General features: G+C 61.0%; 1 protein-coding gene across 1 annotated transcript; it reads left to right on the top strand.

Annotated features, from left to right (window-relative positions):
* Positions 1-1174: 1174 nt before the first annotated feature.
* On the top strand, positions 1175-10461 carry SGSH (N-sulfoglucosamine sulfohydrolase; the record flags this gene model as incomplete). Its single annotated transcript, XM_080714261.1, has 8 exons — positions 1175-1262; positions 3765-3925; positions 4957-5062; positions 5278-5428; positions 6334-6490; positions 6773-6854; positions 8105-8308; positions 9902-10461. The coding sequence occupies 8 exons, from the start codon at positions 1175-1177 to the stop codon at positions 10459-10461; spliced, it is 1509 nt and encodes a 502-aa protein (XP_080570387.1).
* Positions 10462-11784: the final 1323 nt, after the last annotated feature.

The raw sequence follows: 11784 nt of genomic DNA, 5'->3' as shown, positions 1-11784 counted from the left end.
TTTGTTTGCAAAACTGGGCATTGAACTCAGGGGCATCCTACCTCCAAGCCACACCCCAGCCCTATTTTTTATTCTGTTTTTAAACAGGGTCTCACTAGGTTATGGAGGGCCTAGGTAGCTGAGGCTGGCCTCGAGTCTGGATCCTCCTGTCTCAGCCTTCCGAATGCTGGGATTACAAGTGCGGGCCTGGCTGTCTTCCCTTTAAGGAGTGGTCTGAACAGAGCGGTCAAAGTCCCGGTGACAGTCAGAGAGGATGTCAACACCGGCTGCAGAGGGGCCTGGGCTCGGCCGGAGACCCACCAGGCCCCTCACCACTCACTGTTCCTGAAGCCCACTTGCCCAGCGTCTAGGTGCCTCTCTCCCTCCGTCTAGGATCCTCCCGGCAGATAAGAACCCGACCAAGGACTACTTTCGACTACTTCGTGAAAAGCCTTAAGAAGGAAAGGAGAAATTTGCCTTTTCTCTCTCCAGAGAGCTTCACAGGACCAGGGCAGAGAAAAGTAGGGCGTTGGGGGGGGGGTGTGGAGTGCGCTCCCCCCAACACTGCGGACCGCGGCTCTGGGGTGGGCGGTCTCGCTTCCTGAGCCCTCCTCATCCAGCCCCCCACCTGTAGCATTCATGACCCTAGCGGGGCCCAGGGATTCTAGTGGGTTCTGGAGAATCGGGGTGGGGGGGGGCTCCTCCATTAATTCAGGGTGCGCAGCCTCTTCTAGGATCCTGGTACCCAGTGTGCGTGGAGCCGCCCCGGACCCCTACCCCGTGGGTGCTGTGTCTCCAAAGGGAGCGAAACCCCCCTCCTCCCCACCCCCACGGAGCCGCGGGCCCGGGATCCTGAGGTCCGGGGAGGGGGGGGGATCCTGGGCCAGGACGGGGCTCCCCGGCCGGCTGACGTCCGCGCCCCCACCCCCGCCCCCAGCAAGGCCCAGGGCCGCGCGGACCTGGGAGGGGACGCTGAGGAGGGTCCCGCCTCCCCCAGGCCCCAGGTCGCCCGGGCAGCCCCCAGCCAGACTCACGCAGCAGGCGCCGCGGCTCCGGGTCTCCGGGTGCCGTCCGAGCCGGGTCCGCGGGACTCCCGGGGGGGGGGGGCTGTGGGCGGGGCGCAGGACACGTGACCCGGGAGGGGCGGGGCGGGGCCCGGCCTGGAACCCGGCGGGCGCGCAGAGCCGAGGCCGCCATGCCCGGCCCCGGGCCCACTTGTTGCGCGCTGCTGCTGGTCCTGGGGCTCTGCCAGGCGCGCCCCCGGAACGCGCTGCTGATCCTCGGTGAGTGCCGCCGCCCCGGGCACCGCCGTGGCCTCCCACGGCGGCCACTCGCCCTGCCCCCGTGGGCGGCGCTGGCCCCAGCGTGCCCGGCCCGGCAGCCCCAGCCTTCCGCACGCACCAGCCGTCGCTGTGCCCAGACCTTCGGGGTTGGTCCTAATGCAGCGGGCGCTGGGTGCGTCAGCCTGGCACCCAGCCCCACCGCTGCCTCTCATCCCTGTCCGAGCCACTGGGCCCCCGGCTTACACTTGGAGCAGTCAGGGCGACCTCTGGGCCCCTAACTCACCTCGCTGGGCTGCTTTATGGAGGTCAGGAATCCATAGAGCCCAGAGGGGGTTTCAAGATGTAGCCAGGGCTCCCCTCTCACCCACCTGTGAACTTCAGAGCCCTGTTCAACTGTTTCTTCTCTTGGCCCAGGGCACAGCCGCCCACTACCCATCCACCTCTCCCGCAGGCCATCCACTCTCAGAAACCCCAAGTTCCTGCGGTGCCCTGTGCTCATGAGACTTCCGGTTTGGGTGGCCGAGGCCGGGCATGTGACACCCCAAACCCCCTTGAGGTCTGGCCTCCTGCCAGTCCCACGCTTTCTGATTAACTTCGTGGTTTATGAACAGGCTGTTCAGGTAATTGCAACATAAACAGCTCTCTCTAGTGAGCCCGTCTCCCAGGACACTCGTTAAGAATCTGCCCATTAACCCACCCTGCCCAGATAGATTGGTGCTGGAATCTTCCAGTGTCCAGTCAGTGCAGCCCTGGGGTCAGGTCCTGCCTTGGCTTGGGCTGCCTTAACAAAGAACCACAGGCCACTTGGTCTTACACAATACTTATTTCTCCTAAATCTGAGGTCTGGGTACCAGCATGGTCAAGTTAGGGTAAGGTCCCTCTTCCTGGCTTGCACATGGCTGCCTTCTCTGTGTGTTTTTTGTTTTTTTGTTTTTTTGTGTTTTTGGTGGTACTGGGGTTCCTGGAAACCCTTCTACCTCCGGGCTACACTCCCAGACCTATTTTTATACTTTTTTATTTGGAAACAGGGTCTCTTAAGCCAGCACGGCTGGCTTCGAACCTGCGCGATCCTCCTGTCTCCGCTTCCCAAGCGCAGGGATTACAAGCGTGCGCCACCACGCCCAGCTCTCTCTGTTTCTTATTAGATTGGGCACCACCTTTATGACCCAATTTAAGTTTCATAAAGACCCTCTTGACAGTCACGTCAGAGGTAGCTTCAACATATGGATTTAGGGTGGACACCTGTCAGCTCTAGCAGGGCCATAACCAAGAGAGTTTGGACCAGGGCATCATTTCCTCCTGGCTTGCAGCAGGATGCCAGGATGCACACCAAACTATGCGTCTCAGTGACCGTGTCCATCCTCCCAGCATGCTCATGTCCAGTGGGGTGGAGAGTGGTCCAGCTGGAGGCCACTGTCCACCTTGGTTCAAGGAGTGAGCTTCCTCTGAGGCAGGTGGGGAAGCATTGGTGCTGAAGGGTCCCATTGGCTCCTGCAGAGTGCCCGCATGCGCTCCACTCCAGAGCAGAGGGGGGAGGCTTGTGGCTCTGGGAGCTGGGAGGGTGTTGCCCACTCTACTCCCCGCCGTGTGGCCTTGAGCACTGCACCTCACCTCTCTGAGCTTCCGTAGCTTTGTGTAGGGTGAAGGGGTTGAAGTAGACAATCTTCCAGGTCTCTGCCTCAGAGAGGCAGGGGTAGGATGTGCCCACGCAGATCCTCAGATGTGCCCTGGGCACGGGATTCCTGGCCACTGTCTTGTGCAGTTTTAGCAGAGCCCAGGACTGCCCAGCAGTGCACCCTGTTGTGCGTTCAGCCATCACCTGGCAACATGTCTAGCTTGCGTGCCTGCTGGGGTGTCACGCCTGCCTGAATAGCATGTCCCTTGCATAGCATGCCCACCGGTTAACATACACCTGGGTACCACGCATGTTGGGCAACACCCCCCATAAACCGAGTGCTTCTGTCGGCATTCTCACTGCTGTGGCCCCAGGGATCTGATGTCAGCCACTTAGAGGAAGGAAGATTTGTCTGCTCACAGTTGTGGAGATTCAGGGGTTCAGTCCATGTTGGGCCAGGCGAGGTCTGTGGAGCTCAGCGCTCACAGAGGCAGGAAGCAAGGTAGAGAGCAAAGGGACGAGGGGCCATATAAAGTCCCCAGGGACCCCCTCAGCAGCCGAGCCCCGCCTCCATCATGGCTGCCGTGCCAGACATCTAATTCCAAGCCATAACACCATGCCCACCTGTTAGCATACACCTGGGTGCCGTGCGTGTTGGGTGTGACGCGTGCCTGGATAGCCTCCCTGCCTGCTCACATCTACCTGGATATCGTGCCTGTTGGGTATGTCTGTATGCTAACGTGGTCACCCCGGTATCTCTCCTGCTGGGGCATCATTCATGCCCTCCTGGGCTGGAGCGACCCGAGCCTCTGCAGTACCCCAGTCTCCCCCACTCCCACCTACCGTTCCTCCCCACCTCAGCTCCCGGTGTCTCCCTCCTTCCTCAGCGGACGATGGAGGCTTTGAGAGCGGCGCGTACAACAACAGCGCCATCGCCACCCCTCACCTGGACGCGCTGGCCCGCCGCAGCCTCATCTTCCGCAACGCCTTCACTTCCGTCAGCAGCTGCTCTCCCAGCCGAGCCAGCCTGCTCACCGGCCTGCCCCAGGTGAGGGTGGCAAGGGGTGGGAGGGCCGAGCCCGGGTCCGGGCCTCTGCTGCGGGGCACCCCCTTCTTCCTAGGGTGCCCCCACTTCCCCTCCCGTCTCTAGGGCACACAGCTGAAAGAGTCCAGCACAGGCGGCTCCACCGATCTCTGTGACCCCAAGCAAGTAACTTCCTTCTCTGTGACTGTGTTTTCCTCTGAAGTGCGGGGTACAGAAAGACTCACAGAGTCATCGGGGGTTGGCCAAGTGTGGTTGTCCACACCTTCCATCAGCCCGGTCCCCGCCATCATGGTGTCAGGGCGTTCCATGGCGGCCAGAGCTGCCTTGTTTTTATTCTTTATTATGAGACAGGGTCTCACTGAGTTGCAGAGGGCCTCACTAAGTAGCTGAGGCTGTCCGTGAACCGCGATCCTCCCGTCTCAGCCTCCCGAAGGCTGGGATGACAAGCGTGCGCCACCACGCCCGGCTTATTTTTTATTTTGAAACAGGATCTCACTGAGTTGCAAAGGGCCTAAGTAGCTGAGCCTGCCCACAAACCACAATCCGCCTGTCTCAGCCTCCCAAATCCTGGGATAACAAGTGTGTGCCACCACGCACAGCTTTTTTATTGTTTTTTTTTGTGTGTGTGTGTGTATGGTACTGGGGGTGGAACCCAGGGGCTTTTCTACCTCCAGGCTATACTCCCAGACCTATTTTCTACTAACTTGCTGAGGTTGGTCTTGAACCTGTGATCCTCCCAAGTACTGAGATTACAGGCATGTGCCATCATGCCCACCTGTGCAATGACTTTTTATGATATAAACAACTAAGTAATAAAAAGGCAATAGCAAAGAGATGCCGCCTGGTCAAACAGCAGCGCTTACCAAGAAGATGAGTGCCAGCCCTTAGCCAGGGCCACGCCCCAGGTTCCCTTCCTTTGTGCTGATGCCCCCGCGGGCTTCTTGGGCAGGGAGGTGCTGCTCATCTGACAGGGCCCCTGGGTGAGCCGTGGAGGCAGCTGGGGGGCCAGGGTCTTATGGCGTCCTTGCCCGCAGCATCAGAACGGCATGTACGGGCTGCACCAGGACGTGCACCACTTCAACTCCTTCGACAAGGTGCGGAGCCTGCCGCTGCTGCTCCGGCAGGCCGGCGTGCGCACAGGTGAGGCGGCAGCTGGGCAGTGGGGCCCCGCCTTCCCCTGGTCAGAGCCTGGGTGCCCGGAGCCTCAGCCCCACTCAGTTCATGGCGCCTGCAGGAGGCTGGTCCTGAGCGCCGGGGCTCCTGCCTGGGCTGGGGCTGCAGGAGAGGCCCGGGCTCAGCATGGGAGGGCTGGGGGGGAGGGGACAGGGACCCTGGACAGACTGTCGGCCTCCCAGGCATCATTGGGAAGAAGCACGTGGGACCCGAGAGCGTGTACCCGTTTGACTTTGCCTACACGGAGGAGAACGGCTCGGTGCTGCAGGTGGGAAGGAACATCACAAGGATCAAGCTGCTGGTCAGGAAGTTCCTGCAGACTCAGGACCACAGGTAGAGAAGGCCCGCCGGTCATCCCAGGGCGGGGAGGCCTCACCCAGCACCCCAGGGAGAGGAGACTCTACCCTGTGCCCTGAGGGAGAGGAGATCCCACCCCATCACCCCAGGGAGAGGAGATCCCACCCCATCACCCCAGGGAGAAGAGGCCTCACCCATCATCCTGAGGGAGAGGAAATCCCACCCCATCACCCCAGGGAGAGGAGACTCTGCCCCATCACCCCAGGGAGAGGAGATCCCACCCCTTCACCTACTTGGAGAGGGGACCTCACCCAGAATCCTATGGGAGAGGAGGCCTCACCCATCACCCTCTTGGAAAGGAGATCACACCCCTTCACCCTCAGGGAGAGGAGACTCTGCTTCCATCCCCCTCGGGGAGAGGAAATCCCACCCCTTCACCCTCTGAGAGAGGAAATCCCACCCCTTCACCCTCTGGGAGAGGAGACCTCACCCAGCATCCTCAGGGAGAGGAGGCCTCACCCATTACCCTCAGGGAGAGGAGACTCTGCCCCATCACCCTCCCAGAGAGGAGGCCTCACCCATCACCCTCAGGTATAGGAGGACCTGTGTTCCCACCTGGGTAGGGAAGACCCACCCTGTTGCCCTCAGGGGACCCCATCTCTCTTCATTTAACCTGGACGCACATCCCAGGTCTTCAGTTGGGATTGCTGGAGCCCTGAGGCCTCTGGGGTCTGGTTGGGGGAGAAGATGCTGGGTACCCTCCAGTTAGCCTGGGGAGAAGCATGTGGAGAAACTGAGACAGTGAGGTTGCCAGGGAGTCCACAGAGCTGAGCACGCGTCCCGCCTAAAGGACAGGGCTCTCCAGGGTAGAAGGTCAAAAGACGGCACTGGTCAGCCCTGCGTGGATCAGCCAGGTGACCTTGACCCGGCTCCACACGCAGGCCTTTCTTCCTCTACGTGGCCTTTCACGACCCCCACCGTTGTGGGCACTCCCAGCCTCAGTATGGGACGTTCTGTGAGAAGTTTGGCAATGGTCAAAGCGGCATGGGGCGCATCCCCGACTGGACGCCCCAGACCTACAGCCCTCAGGACGTGCTGGTAAGAGCCTTCCCATGCCTGCACCCGGACCTGCCCTCCCCGGTGCTCCCAGCCCGTGCCCCGATGCCCTGGTGTTAGCAGGTAGGAGACCCTGTGCCAGAAGGGGCTCCAGGCCCCTCCGTGGGCTGCAGAGCGCCCCCTGTGGACCTGTCGCGCGCTCAGGGTGAAGCTCTGGCCTGATCTCACAGGAAACAGCTGGCACCTCTGCCCCCTACCCTAGTTCTGTGGCAGGTCTGCCCTGCGCATGTCTTCCAAACCTGCCTTTCCACCCGCCCTCCCCAGGTGCCTTACTTCGTCCCTGACACCCCGGCGGCCCGGGCTGACCTGGCTGCTCAGTACACCACCATTGGCCGGATGGACCAAGGTAGGTTTGTCAGGAGCCCAGGCGGTGGGCTGTGCCCAGGCGTGGCTCAGCCCCGAGGGTCCCACCTGCAGCAGGGGGGAGGGAGGAAGGGCCTGTGCGGGTGGGCAGGGCCGGCAGCCCCTGCGGGAGGGGCACCAGAACTACTCCAGGGCTGCCCTGCTGCGGGACCACCCCGGGCTGACCCATCAGGCGGAGGTTAGGTGAAGGCTCCAGCCACGCCCTGCGGTGGGATCCCATGGATCTGGGGCTTGGGGGCTGCCTAGGTCCTGCAGCCGCAGGTGGAGAACTGGGAGGGTGTTGGTGGCCGCCATCAGAGTCCAACAAGCTGGGGCACAGCAGCTGGAGCCCGGGAGCTGGAGTGGGTCGCGGCGGCAGCGTCCCCTCCCGTGGCTCTCGGGGAGGCCCTTCCTCGCCCTCCTGGAGTCTGGCACGGGGCCCTGGTTGCCCCTTGGCTCGCGTCCCCGCGGCCTCGGCCAGTGTCCTCACGCGGTCTCCTTGCTGTGTGTCCTCTCTGTGTCTCGGTTCCCTCTTCTCATGAGGACCCCTGCCCCCCTAGAAGGACCCTTGCCGTTGGAGTCAGGGTCCACTTGGGACTTCAGGATGATCTCCTCCCAACTTCTGCAAAGTCCCCGTTTTTTTGGTCCTCGGGATGGAACTCAGGGGCATTCTACCTCTGAGCTACACCCCCAGCTCTATTTTTTATTCCTTATTTTGAAACAGGGTCTCACGAAGTCTCAGCCTCCCAAGTACTGGGATGACAAGTGTGCGCCACCACGCCTGGCTCCCATTTTCACGTAAAGCCATGCTGGCAGGCTGGGCCGTCTTTGGGGCAGGGCGACGTGCACCTCAACGGGAGGCTGGTGCCCTCGTCCTGTCCCTGCCGTTGACATTCACCAGAAGGGCCTGGGAACGGGGACACAGAGGAAATCCTGTCTGCCAGCCTCTGCCCAGACCGTCCCTTTGTTCCATGGGCCAGCTATGCCGTTCCAGAGTGGGGAAGTAGCAACTGCCCGGGCAGGACCGCGGTACCAAAGAATGACCGAGCGCCCAGAGGCCCTGGGACCTTCCAGGGGCGGGGAGCTGGTTGGTGCTGGGCGAGAGGCCTGGGCTGGCGGGAAGGCAGCAGGGTGTTTTCAGGTCCAGACAGTGACAGGGTCCAGCGGCCGAATGAGGACGTGTGGGTGGGCGCACGTGCCCAGGCCCGGTGCGCTGCCCGCAGCTGAACCCGCATCCCTCACCCGCCTCCGCAGGGATCGGACTCGTGCTCCAGGAGCTGCGTGGAGCTGGCGTCCTGAACGACACCCTGGTCATCTTCACGTCTGACAACGGGATCCCCTTCCCCAGCGGCAGGACCAACCTGTACTGGCCTGGTACCGCAGAACCCCTGCTGGTGTCTTCCCCAGAGCACCCGCGGCGCTGGGGCCAGGTCAGCGAGGCCTACGTGAGCCTCCTAGGTACGGCTGATGTCTCGGCAGGGAGGGGCGGGCGTGAGCGGGAAGGGATGCCATGTGGCCGGGCTCGCCGGCTCTCCACCCACCATCCCATACCACAGAGGAATCACTTGGAATACTCGTTAACACCACGTCCCCCGGAGCGCCTGCCGCATTCCCGGGTGGTGCCCATTCCTTGGGCCCAGGGACCCCACTCGGAGAACCTCTGTGCCTCTTGTGCCTTTTGGGGGGACTCAGAGCCCCGCACGACCCCACTCATCTCAAGAGTTGTCTAGTGCCATGTTGCAGATGAACAGACAAGACTTCAGGTGCAGGAAATGGGAACGAGCCAGGGGCGGTGGCATATACCTGTAATCCCGGTATTTGAAAGGCTGAGACGGAGGATCGCAGGTTCGAGGCCAGCCTTGGCAATTTAGTGAGACCTGGGAGTAACTTCCATGTTTCAACATAAGAATTTATTTTGAAGTAAATAGGTATGATGGCGCACACTTGTAAAACTAGTATTTGGGAGGCTGAGACAGGAGGATCCCAGGTTTGAGGACAGCCTCAGCACATAGTGAGTCTTTTACCTACACAACGAGACCCTGGTACCATAAAAAAAAAGTTAAAAAAAAAAAAGCCAGGTGTGGTGGTACACTGTAATCCCAGAACTTGGGAGGCTGAGACAGGAGGATTGCTGGTTCGACGCCAGCCTCAGTAACTTAGTGAGTGAGGCCCTCCACAACTCAGTGGACTCTGTTTCCAAATAAATGAACAAAACAGGGCTGGCATGTAGCTTGGAGGTAGAACGCCCCGGGCTCCAGCCCCAGCTCCACAAATACACGGGGCTTGGGGTATAGTTCAGAGAAAGAACACCCCTGGGCTCAATCCCTAGTACTAAGAAAAAGAGAAAGAGAGACAGAGACACGAGAATGTGCGTATGGGCGAGCGGTAAGGGGCCGATGTGAGCTTGGCCCTGGCGTGGGCTCACGCCACAGCACCCGCTTCTGGGAAGAGCAGCCACGGCGGTCACTCGGGCCAGCTGCACACGTGGGCTTCCTCCAGCTCAGGGCTCACGTCTCCCTCCAGCCTTAAACCATGAGCCAGAGAAGGCCCTGGCACAGCCCCGGGCCAGGACACAGCCCCTCCCTCCCACCCGGCATGCTCTCTCTGGCCCGCAGGATTCTTTTTTTTTGGCTGGTTTGGGGATGGAACCCAGGGACATTCACCTCCGAGCTACACCCCCACCCTATTTTTTATTCTTTATTTTGAAACAGGATCTCACTAAGTTATAGAGCGCCTCACTATGGAGGTGAGGCTGGCTTCAAACCAGGATCCTCCTGTCTCAGCCTCCCGAACGCTGGGATACAAATGTGAGTCACCACGCCTGGCTGCCTGAAGGACTTAGAAGGACCGCAGGCACCACCGGGGCCGGGCCTCTGGCTTCACCTTCAGAGGGCTCGGTCCAGGGAGAGGTGTTGGCCCGAGCAGCACCGCCCCCCGGCAATCTGGCTGTGGCAGGCAGCCGTCAGCTTTCCGGAGTGGCTTGAACTCGGCCCTTTCCGAGGGCGCTCCATGTCCTGCTCAGATGCTCACTGAGGTCCACCTCCTTTGCAGACCTGACGCCCACCATCCTAGACTGGTTCTCCATCCCCTACCCCAGCTATGCCATCTTTGGCTCCAAGACGGTCCAGCTGACGGGCCGGTCCCTCCTGCCGGCGCTGGAGGCAGAGCCCCCTTGGGCCACCGTCTTCGGCAGCCAGAGCCACCACGAGGTCACCATGTCCTACCCCATGCGGTCCGTGTACGACCACAGCTTCCACCTGGTGCACAACCTGGCCTTCAAGATGCCCTTTCCCGTGGACCAGGACTTCTACGTCTCGCCCACGTTCCAGGACCTCCTGAACCGCACGCTGGCCGGCCAGCCCACCGGCTGGTACAAGGACCTGCGTCACTACTACTACCGGGCGCGCTGGGAGCTCTATGACCACAGCCAGGACCCCCGCGAGACCCGGAACCTGGCCACCAACCCGCGCTTCGCCCCGGTGCTGGAGCTGCTCAAAGCCCGGCTGGCCAAGTGGCAGTGGGAGACCCACGACCCCTGGGTGTGCGCCCCCGACGGCGTCCTGGAGGAGAAGCTCTCTCCGCAGTGCCGGCCGCTGCACAATGAGCTGTGACGTCCCCAGGAAGGAGCGGGGCCCAGCGTGGGCAGCCCCTCCCGCGCGCCTCCGCCATGGTGTGGGTGTCACGCCTGCCCCTCTTGGAGGAGACCGAGTTTGGACCTGTTCCCCCTCTAGCAGGAGACACTTGTGTCTGAGCTGTGCGGTGCACAGGAATCGTAGGAAGCACCCCGGGACGGGGGGCCCCAGCCCATGTTTTCAGGTGGGTTTGGGAACCTGGAGACGGATGAAGGCCTGAGATGCTTTTGCTGTGTGGGCAGCAGGGCCAGACGCATAACCAGGAACCCGGCATCTGGCTTTTATCAACCCTGGTCTCCGGGGCTAGGCCTGGGGCTTGCTTCCTACAGCACACTCCAGCACCTGACCCAGGAGGGATTCTCCCTGGTCCTTGGTGGGCAAGTTTGGCCTGATCTCGCTGGGCAGAGCTCAGCCTGGCTGGGCCGAGGTTGTGACGGTGACCCTCTTGTGCAGGGTCTCGTCCTCCCACACCCCGGCTTCCAGAGCAGAAGCACAGCCTGGAGAAACCTCTGGTGGGGAGCTCTGACCCTGCCCTCCGCCTCAACTCCATGTCACCGGTGAGGGTGGCAGGAAGCCCAAGCACTGGGAAAGCTTTTTTTTTTTTTTTTTTGCAGTACTGGGGATGGAACCCAGGGGCATTGGAGCTACACCCCCAGCCCTAGTTTTTATTTTTGAAATGGGGTCTCACTGAGTTGCAAAGGGCCTCGCTAAGTAGCTGAGGCTGTCCGCAAACTGCAATCCTCCAGTCTCAGCCTTCCGAATGCTGGGATTATAAGTGTGCGCCACCACGCCCGGCTGGAAAGCTTTTTATTTTAGTAAAATACACAGAAGTTCATTTTCTGAACTCATTATGAAAATAGCAACCTGGATTCTAGGACAATGTCCTAATTCAGGGACACTTGCAAAAGGACATTCAGCTGACGACAATCCCCAGAGAGGGGAGTCAAGGCTGGGAGGGCGCTCCCCGGAGCTGGCCCAGCAGCTCCCACGCCCTGGACGTGGGGTGAAGATGCTGCCTGGGGAGAATCCCACTGGCGCTGTCCAGAAGAGTCTGTGCCGGGACTCTCCTGCACACCCCTGTGGTCCCAGGGCCAGCTGTGGAGGCCACCAGCTGTGGACCTGTTGCAGGGGTAAAAGTCCCTCCTAGAAATAAATATGGCAGGACGGTGATTTTTCCCTCCGTCCTTGCTTCCCCAGAGAGCAGTTTCAAGCAGAAAGCACGAATAGGGGATACACAGGTTGATTTAGAAAACGGCCCAGGAATAAAAGGCGGCCATGCACAAGGGGGTTACACTCCAGACA

Source organism: Muscardinus avellanarius, assembly GCF_963383645.1.
Source record: "Muscardinus avellanarius genome assembly, chromosome: 16".
Taxonomy (NCBI): Eukaryota; Metazoa; Chordata; class Mammalia; order Rodentia; family Gliridae; genus Muscardinus; species Muscardinus avellanarius.
This window is presented reverse-complemented; position numbering and strand designations above follow the sequence as displayed.